This window comes from Molossus molossus, unplaced genomic scaffold, assembly GCF_014108415.1.
Source record: "Molossus molossus isolate mMolMol1 unplaced genomic scaffold, mMolMol1.p scaffold_m16_p_8, whole genome shotgun sequence".
In the NCBI taxonomy this organism is placed as follows: Eukaryota; Metazoa; Chordata; class Mammalia; order Chiroptera; family Molossidae; genus Molossus; species Molossus molossus.
Genome location: NW_023425402.1, coordinates 29,804,118 through 29,825,957, shown reverse-complemented (window position 1 = coordinate 29,825,957; position 21,840 = coordinate 29,804,118). Strand labels below are relative to the sequence as shown.

Genomic DNA, 21,840 nt, shown 5'->3' with positions numbered 1-21,840 from the left:
CCATTCTATCCATTTAGAAATAATAATAAATGAAAAAAATATCTTCAGTGAGCATTTAAAAATAAATGAATAAATAAATAACTCAGTGATTTAGCCCTAGCCAGTCTGGCTCAGTGGCCCACAGACCTAAGGGTCAAGGGTTCAATTTCTGGCCAAGGAGACAAACCTGGGTTGCAGGTTTGATCCCCCACCCCAGTCAGGGTCATGCAAGAGGCAACCAATCAATATGTCTCTCTTACATCCATGTTTCTCTCTTCCCCCCTTTCTCCTTCCTTTCCACTCTATCTATAAATAAATAAATTATATATTTTTTATCTTTAATAACTAAAGCGCTTTGGTAAGTGCCCATGAATCATTTCTGAGCTTTTAATACCATATGTTTAGAAATGTGAAGGGTCTAGGATTTTACCCTACTTGTAAACTAACAAACTAACCTGTTATGATTCATAGTGTTGATAGAAGACATGAGACTACGGGGTCAGAGACAAAGAATTCTGTCAACATGGCAGAGCAAGTATGATCATGGAATTATGTTCAGTTCCCTTAGCCTCCCCACCCAAGTTCCACAGAGGCAATGCAGGGGGACATAGATAGATGTCTACGCACTTGGTGAGTTGAGATACAGGAGAGAAACAGTGTGGGGAAAGTATTGCTTTATAAGTGAGCAGTGGGGTGGGAGCAAGGAGGAAGGTGTCAAAGGGGGAAAAAAGGACGGATATCTATAATACTTTCAACAATAAAGATAAATTTTTTAAAATATATATAAATGAGCAGGAAGTAAGCTTGCTTTCTCCAGTGTAAGAGTTAGAGGTGAAGGAGCAAATAAATTTGAGCTCATTCTTCAAAGACTGCTTTCTGCAAACATGACCCCAAAAACGGCCCAGTTAAAGCGTGGCCAGGACCTTGCATTCTTGGCATACTAAGCAGGAAAGTTCGGGGACACACAAGGTCCATGGCAAACTCCCTCTCTCAAAAAGTGTATGCTAATTAACTAGCCTTATTAAACATCCTCAGGAAATATCAAAAGAAAATTATTTCTATACTAAACTTTAAGCACCTTAAGAACAGAGACCAAGTTTTGTTTTACTCAACATTGTCTATCTACTATGTAGCACACTGATACAAAACAATATTCAGAAAGTGAATGAAGTGAAAACCCCATTTTTAACAAAATTTCTTCAAGAGGTTTGTTAAGTATCAATTTCTTTAAATGTAAAATTAGTAAGATGTTTCTTTATATCTAATCAAATACCATGAATCAATAGCTTGTTGTACACTTCCCCCTGTTGGCAATTAGTAAAGGCACATCCTTAGAGCATCTTTCCAGTATTCATGATTAACCAAATCACTAGTCAACGCCTATCTCTCTCTAAAACTTCTACATCTTTCACAGCTAAGAGTCATGTCAGGGATTCATACATCTCTCCTATAAAGACACACATTCTTTGAAAGGGAAACAGATCTTTAAAAAAAACGTTAAAGAATATAAACACTCCTTATCCTAATTTTGCTAACTAGGAAACCAAATTAAATATGGGGGTATAGTTTAGAGCCTTGCACTTAAAACCATTCATGTACTTAAAGGCAGAAAAACTAAGAATCTAACCCAATCCAAGTACTATGACTTAACTTATTGGTGAACTTGGAAATTATTTAACCACTCTCAAAATATCAGTTTATTCAACTATAAGATGGGATTGATAATAGTTACCTACAGCTTTTAAGGTTTTTATTAAGAGTTAATGAGATAATGCTGGCAAAGTACTTTCGTACAGTACATGGTATATTAACATACACAGATATTAGCTATTCTATCAGCTTCCTTTATACATATAACCCCTTGTGAGAGAAAAAACCTGAGGGCTTTATAAGTTTCCTCTGCCTGCAATCTCCCCATGAAACCAACTAGTTTCATGACAGCATAAATAAACTAGCAATAATAGTTCTAAGAATACTTTATCATGTTTTAAAAGTCTGGTACCTTGTTCTGATGGTTAATATTATGTGTCAACTTGGTTATGACACAGTATCCAGATATTTAGTAAAATGTCAGTGTAAAGGTTACTATGAAGGACTTTTGTAGATGAAAATAACATTTTAATCATTAAAGAGATGACCCTTGCCTGGCCGATGTGGCTCAGTGGTTGAGCGTCGACCCATGCACTAAGAGGTTGCCAGTTTGATTCCCAGTCAGGGCACATGCCCAGGTTGTGGGCCAAATCCCCGGGGGGAGTGGGGGGGGCATGCAGGAGGAGTAGGACAATCAATGTTCTCTCTCACTGATATTTCTCTCTCTCTCCCTCTCTCTTCCTCTCAAATCAATAAAGAAAAAAATTTTTATTTTATTAAAAAAAGAGAGATGACCCTCTATAATGTGGGTGGGCCTCATCAAATCACTTGAAGGCCTTCAGAGAAAAAATTTAGGTCCCCCACAACATAGGGAATGGAATTCTGTCTCCAGACTACCTTTCAGACACAAGTTACAGTATTAAATGTTCCCTGGGTCTATTCTACCAACCTATACTGCAGATTTTGGATTTGCCAGCCTCCACAATCATATAGACCAACTTCTTAAACTAATCTCAATATCTCAAAATTTCAATCTCTCTCTCTCTCTCTCAGGATTTTTTAAATTCAGTAATATTTTAGTGTTTGTGTTAAAGGGCTTATCTGTCTTATCTCAGTTCACTTCTGTTATTTTAGTATTAAGGATGACTTGCTGCAATGATTAATGAAAAATATCTGTTTGAGAAGAACTAACATAATCCATCAAAAAATGTCTAAATTGAACAGTCATAACATAGAGAAAGCATAGGAAATGACACAGCAAGAAACAGAGTGAATTAAGAGGAATAAAAGCTGTTTACATAAATGTAGTTATCATGTGCTTTCAGGTTGTACTTCAAATAATTTAAAGAAGCAATGAAATATATCAACCCTGCAAATAGGATTTAAGATTAAAGTAAACACAGTCTCATTTTTAACAAAGAAGAAATTAAAGACACTTCTGCTGGAACAGACCATAAAAGATCATCCAGTAAAAATAAGTGCAGGCATACCTCAGAGATACAGTGGGTTCAGTTCCACACCACTGTAATGAAGTATTGCAATAAATGAGTTGTAATTTTTTGCTGGTGGAGGGTATAGCCTTAAGTTTAAAGAACACACACACACACCACCTATGAATTGCAATAAAACAAAGTATGCATATCTGATACCTAAATGCCCAATGAAACAACCCTTCCAGTGGGGGCGGGGGGTCATATCCAGCAAAAGAGTAAATATCCCATATTCCCAGGGAACCTATTATTCCATCTTGGGGGAACCCCAAGTTCCTTTTAGGCAATCAAACTTTGTCTCCCTCTAACTGCTACATACAATCTGGCTCTTTCTTGTTATCCATAAAAACGTCAAATCCTCTTGTCAATGTAACACACTTTCAAGCATCTCTGGCTGCTATTATGTTCTACCCTTTCTACTTTCCAGCATTTTCTCGTTTCCACTAGGTTATATCTTTAATTCTACAAGGTGTCTGCCTCTCTTCTAAACATACCCCAATTTCACCAAAATCCCTTTAAGTGTTAACCAAAATGATTGATATTAATCATTAATCTTACAGAAATAAAGTTTTATTCTTAAAGACTATGAATGTTCTTAAAAGACTAATCAGTTACTATTCTCTAACGTTCAATTAAGAGTATACACTGTCTTAATATATTTTCATCTCATTTGCATGACTTCTTTACATGTATTAAATGTGTATTTTTTGTTCAAATGCAAATTTCAAAAATAAGAAAAATGGCACAAGAGGTTCACTGAAGCACATAAGTTAAATATTTTTAAATGACAAATACACAAGTCGAATAATAAACAAAAAGTGAAAAAATATGGAATGAATTTACATGTGCAGTTGGAGTCACATGTGCGATTAATTTGCACAAAACATTTGCTACCCCTACAAAGTACAAATAAGAATAATAATTCTGAAAACATAAATTTTTTTGGACCAGAGGTCCACTGTGGTTAGTTCAATGCACTGTCTGATTGGAAATGTTGTCCAAAAGAAGCATGAAGCCATAAAAACTCATAAACACCTTTTAAACTAATCTTAGTGATAGACCAAGGACACTAATCATTGTCCACTATTACACAGATGAGAGCTGCCTCTAATGATAAAGCCCCAAACTACAGAGCTATGATTAAAAGTTAAAAATGTGTGTGCTGCCCTGGCCAGTTTGGCTCAGCGGTTAGAGCGTCCGCCTGCGGTCCAGAGAGACCCGGGTTCGGTTCCCGCTAAGGGCACGTACTTCGGTTGCAGTTTGTCCCCGGCCCTGGTTGGTCGTGCGGGTGGCAGCCACTCGATGTGTCCCTTTCATGTCGATGTTTCTCTCTCTCTCTCTTCCTCTCTCTCCCTCCCACTCTATCTGTACAAAAAGATGGAAAAATGTCCTCGGGTGAGGATTAAAAAACAAACAAACAAAAAAATGTGTGTGCTGCGCTGCCCTGGCTGGGTTTACTCAGTGGCCCAAGGACCAAAGGATTACAGGTTCGATCCCCATCCCCAGCTGGGTCATGCAGGAGGCAACTAATCAATGTGTCTCTCTCACATTAATGTTTCTCTCCCTCCCTCCCTCTTTTCCATTTTTTTCAAAAAAAAAAAAAAATCAATGGAAAAATATCGAGTGAGGATTAACAAAAAAATAAAAATAAAAATGTGTGCCAATAAAAGGACCAAATCACACAGCTTTGTAACATGTAATTACCATACTTTGCACAGAAGGAAGCAGGGCAATCTAAAATCCTTATTAAATAACACTGTCTGATGTCATATATCATCAATGTCATTCAAGACAGAAAAGAAACTATTACATATGCATGCTAGCAGAAATGTTCCTTTACAGTTGAAAAAACATTTAAGTACACAATCTGAGTCAACATTTAGCAAATATCCAAGATGCTGGTAAGAATTACATGACTTTGTGATGTTTTACTCTCCAAAAACCAGGCTACAAAAGGGTGGGTTTTTTTTAGTTTAGTGAATAATGATTTTTGCAAGCCATGATATAGCCCAGAAAAGATACCTTGGTTTCACTGAAGGATGCAATACCTATAACTTGCTTTTGAATGAAAGGCTGCTCAGAATACCTTTATACCTACAGTGTGTTTGTCTTCCTGTTCTTAAATAAATAAATCAAATTACAGCCTATGGACATTTCTTTTCAATACAGCATATAAAGAAATAGATCATAAATGCAAGACTTGTTTCACATTTATGAATCATAGCTGTCTATGTATAAAGGGAATACATTTGTTTGCAAAATGAGATAAAACATTTCTTCATGACACTAAAATGCCAGTTTTTCAAACACCATTTCAATGACTCTGAATACATTCCTCAAGTGGTATATATAAACAATATATTTGGTATCTTGAACCTAATGCTTGAGAAAATGTAATTTTCATTTTAAAGGTAACATGTTTTTTTCAAAACACCAATAATTGATTTGATCAAGATCAGACATTTCTCCTATATGTAATGATTTTCCTCACTTGCTGGAGTTTTTAAAAAATGTATTACTGGATAAATCTAAAAACCAGCCCTAGCCAGTTTGGCTCAGTAGTTAGAGCATCAGCCCAAAGACCAAAGAGTCTCGGGTTCGATTCCGGTCAAGGGCACGTACCCAGGTTGCAGTTCAGCCCTGACCAGGGTCATGCAGGAGGCAACCAATCAATGTTTCTCTCTCACTCTCTCCCCTCTTCCCACCCTCCCTCCCATTCTACCTGAAGATAAATGTTGAAAAATATCCTTGGGTGAGGATTTAAAAATAATTATTTTAATCTATAAACCATATGCAACAGTGTAGTGATCACCAGGGTAAGGGGGTGGAGGGCTTTAGTGGGATAAATGGTGATGGAAAGGAGACTTGATTTGGGGTGGTGAACACCCAATGCAGTGTACAGATGATGTGTTGTAGAATTGTGCACCTAAAACCTGTATAATTTGGTTAAGCAGTGTCACCCCAATAAATTCAATAAAAACCATATGCAAACAGTGCAGTTAAAGAAACACTTCACAGTTTAGAGTCAAAAGAGGATCAGAAATCAACTGTTTATCTCTCAAAGCAAAACAATTCATAGCCTAACTTTTGTGCATATGACAGAACACTTGAAATAATCTTCCATTTTTCTTTCCTATTTTTAAACTTTAAAGCTCCTTCTATGACTTTTGGAGACAGCTGAAATATAATGCAAGCCACTCAACTATGTCAACCAAAATACTGTTGTTTCACACCTACAGCAAACCAACGTGGTTTAGCATAGTACAGAACAAGACACAGTAGTCTTATGTGCTAAGTGTAGCACTACCAAACCAATGTTCCCAAATAACCATAATCTGTAGCTTTCACTGGCCTGAGGAACCATGATAGGATCATTCCTGTTAAGCTTCAGTCAAGGCAATTAGTAAAAACCTATACAGTCAGGTACAAACATCTAGGTAAGAACCATGTCATTTGTATTTTATAGCAAAAGTTGAAGTAGTTTCTGACTGCCTGAAAGTTGTAAAAGTTGCTCACACAGGATTTTCAGTAAATAATTTACAATTAAATTTCTTCTTTGCAATTCTCTTAAATCTAAAATTATTTCAAAACAAAATTTAAAAGAAAAACGTTTTAATGTTTTTCACTTTACTATCATTAGAAAATATATAGGCCTTTTATTGTACCAAATATCCCAATGAGCAATAGAAACCTTGAAGCAATGAAGACAAATCCCCTGCATGATGGCACAATGAAATCTAAACAATCCTAGACAGAAGAGCTTTATTATTTTAAGTTATCCCCCAACATATTCCCTTGCATATCTTAAAACATGTACTACAGATATATTAATACAAACAGTTCTGCCTCAGAACCAAGATAAATAATTGTAGCAAACAAATTTAAAATTAAAAATGTAAATAATTCCACTTAAATTCTTAAATAAAATGTTAAAGTTTACAAAATAATAGAACAAACAAATAATAATCAATCATACCTTAAAAAAAGTTTAAGTATGTCAGTAAAGATGTTCAAAGTCTTCTATTAACAAAGGAAAATGTTCACCAAAGCTGAAGAGACTTTAACTTTTCATATCAACAGAACTCAATTTAAAAAAGAAAGAAAAGAAATTGGATTGCATGTAGGAACACCAATATTACTAAAGGGCTGAAATTTTATAAGAAGTCTAACAGGATGTTACATTTAGCAATTCCAGGCCCAGTATAAGACCCTTAAGGGTAACTGCATTCCCAGTAACAAGCACTTAGTATTCAATAAATGTTTTTACTGAATTTGAACTGTGAAATTTTGTGTATACAACCAAACACTGTCAAAAGTGACAATAAAGATAATTAGATATACTGTACTGACACAGGAATCAAAGTAAGAAATTTGAACAATGTATATACATAAAACAAAATTTATACAGCTTTAAAACATTTAGAATACAACAAAAACAATGTAAGCCTATGCAATAACACAACACAATGTATATAAATCAGAGGTACACCATTAGCAAACAATTCAAAAGATTCAGCAATTCGAATGAAAAAGATTCCTAGTTAGCCAAAATGTTGAGGTCTTTAGGCCAAGTTATCAGACAAATTTATGGATGAATAGCAGGCCACCTAATCCCAACTTTAAGTATTATTATATTAAAACATTAAGTAGTAAATGTCAAAAGAAAATGAAAAACTATACTGAAAACCTGTAATGCAGAAGTCTAGAGTCACTGAAAAACAGACCAACACAACCTAAACTTGTGAACTACTCTAGGGAAGAGTGAGGGAAAGCCTAACTTCATGAGAGGCTGATTTTCCTTTATCTAATTCTAGCTTAATTGCACCAAAGTTTGTTGTAATATTTTCTTTGCATTGTAAAAGAAAATTTACATATTTTCCACATATCAATATATCTCCAAAATAATTGATTAAGAATTCGTTTAGCCCTACAGAAAGTTACTTTCCTCAGTCTTTCATTGACTTCAACTACAAACAGATCCTAGAGCAGTGCTGGCCAACAGAAATGTAATGCAAGCCACGTAAGTAATTTTAAAGTAGCCACTTCAAAAAGTAAAAAAAGGGGTGGGGGGCTGTAAAATAAATTTTAATAATATATCTTATTTAACCAAAAATACCCAAAATATCACCTCAACATGTAATCAACATTAAAAAATATTTTGATGAAACAGTTTACACTCTTTTTTATATTGAGTCTTTATCTGATGTATTTAACAGCACATCTCAATTATGACCAGACTCATTTCAAGTGATTGATAGTGAAATGTGGCTAGTAGTTATTATGTTGGATAGCACAGGTCTAGAGTTCTTTCTCTGGTTCTGAGGTACCTGTAAAAATACCAAAAGATCTCAAATGGGAGCACACAATATATTAAAGTTGAGGGGCTGGAAAGGGCAACAAGAAAGGTCAATTCAGTTATTCCCCTTGACTCCAGCAGGCCTAGGGTGATGTCCCTATTTGCTACGCAGAGTCCCAATTACACCAGCTGTCATGATGTACTTATTAACAGCAACCCCTGTAATTCTCAAATGTCTCACTTAGATGATATATTATATGGTTGCCTTATCTATTTCCATAATAGCCTCGAAAACAATTCTACATTCCTTGGAAGAATATTTTAGTTTAAGTTCTTATTCTGATGCCTAGAATATCTAAATTCAAAGGAAAGAACCCTAAACTCACTACCCTCATCAAAAAAAAAAAAGAAAAAGAAAAAAAAAATGCTGCTAAAAATTCTCTTTATTTTAAATTGCAGACTAAAAAAAAAAAAAAAAGTTAAGAATTACCTGTTGAACAAGGCATCTGGAAATTGGGATCATTGCTATCCAAAACAGGCAAACAGAACTGGTTACTTGCAGATCCTAGCATAGGATCCTTATCGCTGAGCATGTTCTTCAGCGAGTCCTCTAAGACATTTTGACTTGTACTAAAATCCTCACAGACTTCATTCTCCAGGTTGGATCCTAGAAATAGGGCATCATCTAAGTGTTCAGTAGGAATTAAATGATTAAATGTATCAACTATATCCATGAAGACTTCTGTGTGTCTTTCAACCCTATAGAAAGACAAAAAAAATACCATAAGAAATAAAGCTACCAATTGATAATCACCTAAAACCAAATTATTTTAATAGTTTTGAGTCTAAGAACACACTTAGTATTTCTGAATTGTTTAAAAAAATCCTTACTGTTTTCAGTATACATTTGGACATGTAGAATGAATTGTTACTAAATAATGTTTCTTCATCATGCATGTAGAACATCATTTTACCAGAAACCCTATTAAATGTTTACTCATTATTTTTAGGGGGAAAAAAACAACAAAAAACAAAAACACTACGTACATACTCCATTCATTTGACACATTTGAAAGAACTGCAAGGCTTAAACCATAAAAAAATCATGTTTTTTTTTTTACCATAATCTTTCCATAAATTAAGAATCAGACACTGGTTTTAAAGTAAGTCCATATAAAATAGCTAAAATCAAATCATTTATTGTCCCATACATATTAAAACTACAAAATAGCTTTGTTTTATTTACAAAGTATTTCAAGAATGGTAATATAGAGAAAAACGTTATTTTGTGGGGGTTGCAAAAAAACTATTAACTAAACCCAACAAATCAAAACTCAAAAAACTACACACACGTAGGCACAAATATATACATACACACACTGGGGGAAACCCCCTTTTACGATAAAATGAGATAAATGAAAATACAACAACATATCAGAGACTTAAATTTATTTTAGTGAGTTATGTGAAGCCCATACAGATATCAAGCTAGTCTCCTATTTGAAATGTACCTACATAGTATCACTGAACAAAAGTTATCTTGTACTCTACAAGAGCCTCAATTATAAAAAGTTAAATTATTCAGTATTAGTTTCAGAGAAAACTGGAACGATGTATTCTGGGGGGCAAGGGAGTCAACAAAAAATCTAGTAAAATTCAGTTAGCTAGAAAATTTCACTAATTAAGCAAAATTCCAAGGTTTTTTAGATTAGCCCAAAATCTACCAAAACTTCCTCAAACTGTCCTTGACGAGTTTGTCCTTTTCCCTATAAAAATGAGGGGAGAGAAAGTTCAAAGATACTCCACAATTTACTGGGTATATATTATATGCTGCTAAACATTTTATCTACCTTTAGTTAATTTATTCCCAATCAGAATAATAAATAGACTATTGCTTTAAGAGCAAAATGCATTTAAATAATTTAAATGTCTTCCCCAAAGTCACAAAACAGAGTCAAGATTCAAACAGAGAGCCCTGGCCAGTTTTGCTCAGTGGTTAAAGCGTCAGCCCGCAGACCAGAAAGTCCTGGGTTCGGTTCGTGCTAAGGGCACGTACCTCGGTTGCAGTTTGTCCCCGGCCCCGTTGTGTGGGTGCCAACAAGTAGATGTGTCTCTCTCACATTGCTGTTTCTCTCTCTCTTCGCCCCTCTTTCCCTCCCACTCTATCTGAGGATGAATGTAAAAGTGTCCTCGGGTGAGGATAAAAAAAATAAAAAGACTCAGGTTTTAAGGTTCCTCAGCCCAGAGCCACAATCCTTATACATAGAACTATGGAGCTAGAAACTAATGAAATTTGACTCATCAAAGGCTCTTCTTTTTTTCTTTTAAGAATAGTTTACTGCCCTGGCCGGTTTAGCTCAGCAGTTAGAGCGTCAGCCTCTGGTCCAGAGAGACCAGGGTTCGGTTCCCGCTAAGGGCACGTACTTCGGTTGCAGTTTGTCCCCGGCCCTGCTTGGGTAGTGTGGGAGGGAGCCACTCGATGTGTTCCTTTCACATCGATGTTTCTCTCTCTCTCTCTCTCTCTCTCTCTCTCTCCCTCTTCCTCTCTCTCTCTCTCTCTCTCTCTCTCCCTCTCCCTCTCCCTCTCCCTCTCCTTCCCACTCTATCTGAACAAAAAATGGAAAAATGTCCTCAGGTGAGAATTAAAAAAAAAGAAAAAAAGAATAGTTTACTGATTTTCAGAGAGAGTAGAAGGGAGAAGAAACATGGATGTGAGAGCATAACATCAATCAGCTGCCTCCTTCAGGTCCCCTACTGGAGAACGAGCCCACAACCTGGGCATGTGCCCAGACTGGCAATAGAACCAGCAACCTTTCAGTGCACAGTACAACGCCCAACCTACTAAGTAATCCACAATGGCCAGGGCTAAAGACTCTTCTTTAAAACTATTTTTCCTACTTTTCAAACAAATCAGTGGTTGCCTGGGGCCTTGAACAAGAGAGGGATGGACTGCAAAGAAATAGGAGGATACTTTGAAATATATAATGAAACTATTCTAAATCTTGATTGTGGTAGGAGTTTCATAAGTATATATATCCACCCAAATTCATCAAGCTGTTCATTTTAAATGTATGTAGTTTGTTGTAACTGTATTTTAAAAAGGAAATAAAATGCTCTCTCACATTAATTAATCTTCTTCTAAGTGGAAGGATGTCAATATCTCTTCTCAAATTCTACAATATAATTACATTAAAACAATAAAGCAATGAAATAAAATGTTTACTATTTGATGACCTGGTTATTTTACATGCATTCTCTAAAACATTAGGAAAAAATTGTAGCTTACAATGCTGAGGAAAAAAGTTTTAATTCCCTAAAACTATCTCAGCTCAGTACCTAAGAAAGGCTCAATTATTATACATCACCAACACTCCCACTGTTTTCAGGTTCCAAAGAACTTTTAGTATAATAAATTTCTAGTAATTAAAAATAATTTCCAAAAATTTACTAAATCTTTACAAATTACGTAGACCAACAAATTTGTATCACCAAATGTGCTGGAATCCAAAGTTTCCAAAAGGCCAAAACTATTCCTCTTCAGAGCTATATCCAAATTAGTAATCTTTTTTTTTCCTCAGAAAAAAATCAAAAAGGAAATAAAAGACAATTTCAGCTCTAGAAAATAATGGTTAATACTCCTTCTAAAAATGGTATGGTTCAACTCCTGAAAATGCATTCATTGCCATAACATCATGTTTCTGGTAAATTCTACAAACTTCACCTGAGGTCAACCTTTTTATTGCCCCAAATACTGTGTGTGCTTTCAAGTGGTGGGGACATTCAGAACAATCAGAAATTAATTAAGGTCACACAGCTTGAAATCACAAAGCTATAAGAAACACCAGCCCATTCAAAATAGAGATCTAGATGAGCAATATTTTTTCTTCCATTACACTGCTATTAGTGAACAATCCCAAAACTCCTTTACTAGAAAGTATCTTTAGAGCCTATGGCATATTAATAAATCTCAAAACTAGACAATATTTAGTCTTTAAAGATCAATTAAGAAAAGTAGTAAAGCATATTGTAAATAAGATGGGTGAACCAAAATTTTCCAATACTTTTTTTTTTTTTTTGCCAAAACTAGTACGATAAAGTGTGCTTTCCTGGACTTAAATAAGCATATCAGAAAAAAGGGCTCCCATGGTCAAACACTGAGAAAGATTGATGTAACAAAGCTACATTTCTTTAACAATACCTTCATTCAACAAACATTAAGTAGCTACCATTGTGTAAAACACCTTTACTAGACCTATAAGACTGGGAATCTTCCCAAGACAGGACAGAGTACCTATAAAGCAACTTAAACCTATGGGTCTAAAGAAGCCAATTTCTACGCCCTGGCCAGTTTGGCTCAGCGGTTAGAGCATCCGCCTGCGGTCCGGAGAGACCCGGGTTCGGTTCCCGCTAAGGGCACATACCTCGGTTGCAGTTTGTCCCCGGCCCTGGTTGGTCGTGCAGGTGGCAACCACTCGATGTGTCCCTTTCACATCGATGATTCCCTCTCTCTCTTTTCCTCTCTCTCCCTCCCACTCTGTCTGTACAAAAAATGGAAAAATGTCCTCGGGTGAGGATAAAAAAAATAAATAAATAAAAAAATAAAGAAGCCAATTTCTACAGGACACATAACAAGACTAGTATTTTGTAAAATTGTTACAAATTAGTAGGAATGATTTTTCATAAGTGGTTCCAAATGGCTCTGGGGGCAATTCCAAAAGAAGAATGTAAAAATGAAAGTACATAGCCATCCCACAAGACTATCTTGAAAGTAACATTTAATGGTGGTATAAAGCAATTTATTTTAAAAAATCAGTTTCAGATATCAAGTGCTCAGTATCAAAAATAAACACCATGCTTAATTGGAAAACAAATTATTAGCCAATTGTAGAAATATTAACTCAATATGAAACAGAAAAAGGACAGTAGTTGAAAAACTAGTAAAATCAGAATATGGTCTGGAATTTAGCTAATAGTGATGTACCAGTGTTAATCTCTAGTTCTGATAAAGGCACTAGCATTATGTCAGATATAACAATAAAGGAATCAATAAAGGATATACAGGAATTCTACAGTATGTTTGCAACTTTTCCATAAATCTAAAATTATTCCAAAATTAATCTTTTTAAAAAATAAACATTATCTAAAATATAATGCCCAGAGATACCTAGTAATGTAAATAGATAATCAGTTCTAATTAAGAAAAAGTCAGTTACTCAACTAAACAGACTAGTAATAAACAGACTGCTTGATTTAAACAAATTTCTATTTCTTACATTGAAATTTTACTTATATACTTCCTTATATTTGGGATTATAAATTTAATAATTAAAACATAAGTCTAGCTAGGGTGTATTTTAAGGGGCTAGTGATATGTACATATCCAATTAAACCAGTACATATATGCTAGAATCAGAAATTATTTCTGAGTTCACGGTCACACTTCATGTTTACAGACAATAAAATGTATCCAGTTAAATCAGAAAACTGGACAATCTGCTTAATTCAACATTATTCATTTATTCATAATATATTTATTAAGCATCACAGGTACCAGTGAAACAAATCCCAGTCTCAAACTCAAGGTTAACTCACAATCCAAAACAGAGGACAGACATACAACAAGTAAATATCACAACAAAATATGAAAGTATTATAGTGAAGGGTTGCAGATAGTATCATAGAGAAAAGTGAAAATCATGAGACCAAGAAAAGTTAAGCAGGTGATGTGTGAGCAGGCTCCTAAAGGTCCAGAAGATACTCAGGCAAACAGAATAGCATGTTCTAATTATAAATGGCCAAGGTTGATACTAATGGGCCATTTAGAAAGACTTAAGTAGTAGTACTAAGATTCTTGAATAAAATTTAATCTGAGTCCAGAGAGAGTTCCCACTTTCAAATGCTTGTTTCACCCTGGCCAGTTTGGTTCAGCGTTTGGAGCGTCAGCCTGCGAACCAGAGAGTCCCGGGTTCAGTTCCTGCTAGGGGCCCGTATCAAAAAAATAAAATAAAATAAATAAAATACTTGTTTCATCTCTGAGAAATATACTTGAGCCAAATTTAGTTTACACTAATGAAACTAGCATACATGTGTTCTAAGTGTTTCATGTATGATCAGAATTCAAAAAGATTTTGAAAGCACCAACAAAAAAACACACTTCCACAAAGATCCCCTTTAACTTCAGAGTAAATTAAAATTCAGTGGCTCAACTTTTCAAAAACATCTTCGAAATAAAACTGTATATCTTATATCTCCTTTTAAAATATAGTACGTATAAACATAAAATTAAATCGCTAAAGCAATCGAAGACCCTAACACGTTATCATATTAGGAAGATGTCTCATGTAGTCTAAAGTCATGTGTGTATGCGGATGACAAGACAAATACATATCAGAAGATTATAAAATCTAGGAAGAAAAACTAAACTTGGTAATAGTGATGGGGAGGTGGGTAAAGAGGGCATTCTGTGTATGATGGTAATTGAAAATTGAAGGACCTGCTAATAGGGAAACATGTGAGCCAAAACCTGAAATAAGAAAATGATCATGCATAAGAGAAACAGCAACCCAGGCAAAGACCTATAAATGCAAAACAAAGGCCCTGGGAATGAAACAACTGCTTGGTGCCCTCCCAGCCTCTACACCAGTTTAAATTAAGCCATCTATTAATTAGGCATGCTCACAATGAACAAATTTTTAATAGGCAGTAAGTAGTAGTAGGAATAGGAGGAGAAGGAGAAAAATACCACTACTACTGAAGATTACAAAATGTAAAACTTAATGCATTCTAACTTTATGCCAGAAACTGTTCTGCACACTTTACATCAGTAGTTTTTTAATCAGAGGTGATTATGCCCCTCCAGAGGACATTCGGCCAATCTGTACAATGTACTATGCACCGCAAAACTGTCTAATAAAGTTAGATTGTGCTAAGAGATTAAAACCTCTGTGCAAGCCCTGGCTGGTTCCGCTCAGCAGTTAGAGCATCGGCCTGCAGTCCAGAGAGACCCGGGTTTGGTTCCCGCTAAGAGCGCATACCTCGGTTGCAGTTTGTCCTCAGCCCTTGCTGGTCATGCAGGTGGCAGACACTCGATGTGTCCCTTTCACATCGATGTTTCTCTCTCTCTCTCTTCCTCTCTCTCCCTCCCACTCTACCTGAACAAAAAATGGAAAAATGTCCTTGGGTGAGGATTAAAAAAAAAAAAAGCTCTGTGCATATTTTGAAGCTTTTACTTAACTATTTCTCTTCATCACCTCTTCATTATACAAATGATCATAAAACTTAAATCCCCTATTAAAAAATAATCTAAATTAAGTACACAATGCACAGAATTGTATAAAGACATTTTTGGTTACTGTAACTAGAGAGGATATGCTGGCATGTAGTAAATATACTACAATGCACTAAGAAAGCCCCACAACAAAGAATTATCCACACAAAAAAACAGTGCCGAGATTAAGAAACTCTGCTCTACATTTATTAATGTAATCCTCACACCAATGCTGTATTATAATCCCAATTATACAAAAAAAAATTATATTGGGATCAGAGAGATTAAATTATTTGATACAGTAAGTGGTGGAGATGAAATCTGAACCCAGAATTTCATTCCAGAGTCAATGCATTTAACACTACCCTATGTTATCTCTTTATAAAGTTAAATTCATTGAATGTTATGTGTCAGGCACTGTGCTAAACTTAAGTGCATAATGTCATTTAATCTTCACAACCACACAATTAGGAAGGTACTATTACATTCTCAATTTGTGAGAGAGCAGCTAAAGCTTAGCAAAGTTACACCCAATATTACAGAGTAAATAAGCTGGGACTCAAATCCACTCTCACACAGAAATCAGTTCTTAACTAACATGATATGGTAACATATAAAAGGAATAATGGGTTATCCTTCCAGTGTAGAATCAAGGAAAATCATTAAATGATTAAGGTATGTGATATGACACAATTCCACAAAGTAATACCACCTAATCACCTGCTCTACACACCCATTTTAAATTCTGGTCCAGTTTCATTGGTTAGAATCTACTAACAAGACTTTATAAGAAAAAGCCAAAATAGTAACTTTCTTTCTGAAATTATCAGGTTAAAAAAACATATAAAAATCCAAGGTCTGCCTTACTAATACCAAAGCAGACCTAAGACCCTAGAAAAGGAACTATCAAGTGCAAGTTGAAATTCCCAAAAGCAGAATTACACCAACAGTACCAAGAGAGAGTTAACTTCAAAGTTTACAATCTATCCTACTGACATTATGGGAAGCATTAGCAGTTTGGATTAACCACGAAAACAGTGGAAGCAGCTTATCACTAAAACTATGGCCTAGGTAATAACAGTTCAAACTAAGATGTACTTAACATGTACTATGTGCCAGGCCCTATGCACTATATCTCATTAGTTCCTTACAACAACCCTGTCAGGTAAATGCAATCATTATTTCTATTTTACAGATGAACAACCTGAGACCTGACCATTACATAACTTCCCTAAGGTCACATACCCAGTATACCCAAATCAGAACCCAGGCAGTATTACTCCAAAGTCTACACTTTTAAACTACTGTACTTTATGCACTCTAGCTGCATAACACATAATAATTTTTATGTTGTTAATATTATCATAGGTTAAAATTATCAAAATCTTAAAAAATATTGGAAACAAAATGATATACTCTTCTTCCAAAATAAACTACATAATATGCACTTAGCCCCTCCCTACACATAAAAAATAAAACAGCTATTCTCAATGTGTATAAACATTTCACAAATTATCAACTACAAACTTTGCAATTTATTTTCACTCTACAATTTTAGAATGTTTTCATGTGGTCAGCTCACACAAATTATGAAGGAATTAAAACTCTAGTTTCGTCTTTCTATACAATCTACTTATGCCATGCAAAACTGTCTAATAAATTTAGATTGTCTAATAAAGTTAGATTGTGCTAAGAAATTCAAACTTCTGTGTAATATTTTGAAGTTTTTACTTAACTATTTCTCTTCATGCCCTCTTCATTATTGAAATGATCATAAAAATTTAAATCCCCTGACCATGAAAAGATAATCTAAATTAAATACACAATGCACAGGAATTAGGCAACTCCTCATATAATAGCTTTTAACTCTAATAACGATTTAACACCTCATTTCTTTACATCTTGTTTCTAGATCCAGACTATGTTCCTTGAGAACACAAACGGCACCTGGGTCTCAATATTTTGAATCAAATCAACACTCTCAGTATCTTTCCCTGTGTAATCAAAGGGCAACAATTAAAAAAAAATTTTTTTTCACTGTTCTAAAAAAATGCAACAGTATCATAAATGTGTAACAATTTGCCAAGTCAATTTTGTAATTAAAAAATAAAATGTCTATGCTTTTGAAAAGATACTCCAGAATTCTCAGAGGGTGCTCCAAGAAGAAATAAAATAGAAACAGAGTTTAAGAAAAGAAGTCCAGCAACTAATTTGTCAGAATTATTGAAATGTGGATGAATGAAAATATTTAGAAAACAGCACTCCAAGAACCCTGAACTCCCTGAAATAGTTAAGGGTAGGTAATCCACAAACCTGAGATGCTAATCAATAAAACTCATTATCCCTAAAATTAGAAAAGATCTTATCTCCAGACAAACATTAAGCAAAAATAATTTCAGGAGAAATCTTTCTGAAGAAAAAACAGTGCACTTAAAAAAGCAAAATGTACCAAAAAGGCCAATGCCATATTACCATGTCAAGGAAGATAACAATTATCTATATTTTGGTACCCCCAAAACAGAACTGTATACATAATTTACATTCACCAGTTTTTTCCCAAGGATAAGCCATACAAAGTAAAAATCTAAACTCTTAAAGATAATTTTGCATTAATCCAAATCGTCACTTGCTGCCTTCCAATTTTAATCAATAGTTTTATTAATAAACTATTATATAGATAAAGATTATTAACCTTTCTTGATTCTATTAAATACAATTTAAATTTTAATAGTATGGTTTTAAGTAATTACTGTAAAGACAAATTCCTTTCAATTTTTCTATCCTGGAATTTGCATTTGACTAAAGGTGTTTTTCACCTATATTTACAGATTCCTTCTCTTAGATTTGAGATATCTGAATATGCAACAGATGAGTATATTACAGGATCAGCTAAAGTTAACTGAGATCTATCCAAACAGCATGGAATGCATTAAGTAATTCAGTGTGATAAATAAGGAAGTTTACTATCCTCCCAAAGGATGCAAAAGCAGTATAATAAATTACATGTTCATGCTCATCAATAAATGGACCTATAAAGCATGCAAGGAATGGGAAAGCTAGTCCTATCACTAACTCATTTTTTATCCTTTTGACAAATCAGTGCAGCTATCAAAAAAAGCTCAAAATCTAAGGTTGTATTTCGGCGTCCTTAAAAAGTGGCCAACTTTCTGCTGCTAAGGAACCAAATGAATAGTGTGTGGCTTACACAGAACAACAATAATTCCTAAAAGTCCCCCCTTAAATTCTGTTACTATCATGGGGAAATGGAGTATGCAGTTAAAAACAGTAATGATGATGATGATGATGATGATGATGATGGAGGAAATTAATTAATATACGGCCAGTAAACAGAAGAACTGGGAATAAAAAACAATAAATTAAGAAAAGGTCTACGTGGTAGTGAATGTTAAAAAGTACTTATGCTAAATTACAATCTGTACACAGCATCTTTCGTGCTCTGGAATGAAGATAAAAATTTAAAAATAAAAGAATAAAAGAATGCTAGCTCTGACTCATGTCTCTTTCCTTACTACAAACACACATCCACAAACATTTCCACAACCCCAAACACTTCATTCAAGAATCGAAAAATGGTAGGAAATGAATGAGTAATGGAGGCATAATTTTGGAAGATCTCAAACAACCAGTATGGAAAAAAGGAATATAAGTTCTACCCCCAAAATAGTAACCAATAGAACGTACTACTGAAGTACTCCCAAGTACTTTCTCTCTTTTGGGGGGGGGGGGGTCTTAAAATAAGGTGGTAAAGTTATCTGGGGAAGACTCAATTATCTATGTTTCACTGTAAATTAAGCATCTCTACACGTAAAGATTAATTAGGGCTAGGTAGATATTAAAGCATTGTTGCCACTTACATTAATGACTATCCATGATCATGTTCTGCGAATGATTCCTGAATAGTACTCAAAATCACACTCATATTACCTCGAATCATAAGTCTCTAGGAAATGGCATTTCCCACCCTAAGATAGGAAAAAACAATCGGACCAGGCAATACACTGCAGGGAGAAAGAGGGGGACAGGACTGTGCGCGGTTCCAACATTCTCTCCCTTTCTCCCTCGTCCCCACCCCTGCTCCGTGTCAGGTGATTAGTTTTTAGCACCATTAACACGCACACACCGACAAGTGGTTCAGTAAATTACACGTATTATCGGAAGGCCATATCCTAGGCTTCTCCATTCAGCCTAGGCAAAAGGCGTCGACAGTTTGGGTCCCGAGCACAAAAGCGCGCGACAGGAGATGGATGGATGGAGCGCCCACTCCCCATCTCCAAAAGCGGGAACCGGACTCAGCCTCGCAGCGAAGGCCAGTCCCGGCTACCTGGATCCAGGGCCCAAAGCTCGATGCCGGGGTTCCCTTGGAGGGAAGAGGCCAGAAGGGCCGGGGCGGGGGGCCTGCAGGCCGGGCCTTCCCAGCAAGGCCCGCCGTGCCTGCAGGGCCGGCCTTGCCTCCAGGCCTGCGCGCCCTCGCGGCGGCGATGGGGCACACTCACCCCCGAGGGCCCGGGAGCAGGAGTGGGGGACAGACCGCGGTCCCGACCCTCCGCCAGGCGACCTCCCCGCCACGGCTCCCTCCCCAGCCCGCGGTCCAAACGGTCCCGGGCGGCAGAGGCGCGGCCCTGGTAGGCCGAGGACGTTGCGCAAGAAGCCAGAAAGGAGATTTCCCCGCCGCGCCGGAGAAAGGCGCGGAGTGTCCGCCGCGGGAGGGGCGGGGAGAGCAGCCGAGGCGTCGCGCGTGTGGAAGGGGTGGGGGAGGGGAGGATTGCCCGTCTCCCTGGCCGCGGCCAGAGCCGCAACTCACCCAGCTCCGCCAGACGAGCGCTACCACTGGCAGCAAGAGGAAGATGGTGGCCGCTGCCGCCGAAGAGGAGGAGGAGGAGGAGAAGGAGGGGGCCCGGTGGGTGCCGTGGAGAGGGGGTACGCGCAGGACGTCGGCGTCGCTGCCACAGCCTCTTTTCCTCACGGGGTCGGACGGCTGCTGCTGACGACACCTTCCTGGTTTCCGCGCCGCCCTCCTTGTCCTCGTTGCAGCCGCCACCGCCCAGAGCCCGAGGGTCGCTCGCCTCGTGGGGACTGTGTGGCGGTGCGAGACCCCACAGCCATCGGCGTGCGGCGGCGGCGCCGGGGTAAAAGCCGAGCTTGCGTCACGTGACCCCTCTGTTTACCGTTCCGGGGCCGCGGCCCAAGCCGCCGCCGCGCCTGCGCGCTGTGGGCCCTCCCGCGCCGTGCCTCCGCCGGGCCCTCCCGCGCCGCGCCTCCGCGGCAGGGGGGCGGACGCCCTGCACCGCGTTTCCGCGCCATTCCTTGGCTTCTATGCGACCCGACGCCGCCCGCGGGCTTATTATAGCTTTCACCTCGCGTGCAGACGGAAGGGGAGAGGGAGATAGATGGTCTATTTTTCTGAGTTTTAATAAGCAGGAGGGCTTCATAGTTAATGCAATATTGATGGGCAGATCTGCACCCCCGGTACTCTTCATCATTTGTGTATGTGTTCAAGAATGGTAGAGGAGGTTGGAGTGGTTAAGCCCCTTGCCCAAGAATCCCTGCGGGCTCTGCACAGAAGTCCCATCATTAGCTACCTCCTCCATCAATAGCTGGTCTACTTCAGGACTCAAGTTGCCTCCTCCAAGAAACATTTCTGGGGTTAAGTCAGCAATTCTCCAAGTGTGGCCAGAGGATCCCCCGAGAGATCCCCAAGACCTCTCAGAGGATCTTCAATTATTTGCTATTACAGATGTATAAGGTCAAATTTTCTTAATCTCTTTAAACCAAAGCTATATGTAGCAACCGATTAAAATGCAGAAGCAAATGTGAGAATTCAGCCATCTTCTAAGCCGCACATTGAAGAAATTTGCAAAAATTTAAAACAATGCCAACCTTTTTTAAATTAAATTTTAGGAAAATGTATTTTTCAAAATAAATATGTGTGATAACAATGAATGTTATTTTTTTGTTTTTGTTTTCCTTAGGTTTAATTTCTAAGAGGATAAATGTCAATAAATATAACCAACCCATATAAACAAAAGCTCTTGGGAGTCCCTCAGTAATTTTTAAGTGTGTAAGGGTCCTGACACTAAAATGTTGAAAAACCACTGGTCTAGGTCATGAACTTCCAACAGCAGCTTGGGCTGACCCCTATCTCAGCCCTTAATAAGCGCTGTGAGGTAACTGTTGCTAGTCATCACCCTGACCAAAAT

General features: G+C 37.1%; 1 protein-coding gene across 41 annotated transcripts in view; it reads right to left on the bottom strand.

Moving 5' to 3' along the window:
• The window catches only part of PHF3 (PHD finger protein 3), a 77,182-nt gene extending 56,420 nt beyond the window's left edge, over nt 1-20,762 (bottom strand). For 27 of the 41 annotated variants that reach the window (XR_004957768.1, XR_004957770.1, XR_004957771.1 and 24 more), the window contains exons 1-2: nt 8,846-8,959; nt 7,036-7,141 (exon numbers count right to left, since the gene is read on the bottom strand). Coding sequence is in view for 5 of the 41 variants with exons in the window: in XM_036249088.1 (XP_036104981.1) it covers nt 8,846-9,114; nt 19,498-19,499 (271 nt within the window). In the remaining 36 variants the exon portion in view is untranslated. Of the gene's footprint in view, nt 1-7,035; nt 7,142-8,845; nt 9,115-11,477; nt 11,531-19,497; nt 19,606-20,444 lie in introns of those variants that run through there. The other 14 variants (XM_036249090.1, XM_036249091.1, XM_036249101.1 and 11 more) reach the window with 12 other exon arrangements.
• Nucleotides 20,763-21,840: the final 1,078 nt, after the last annotated feature.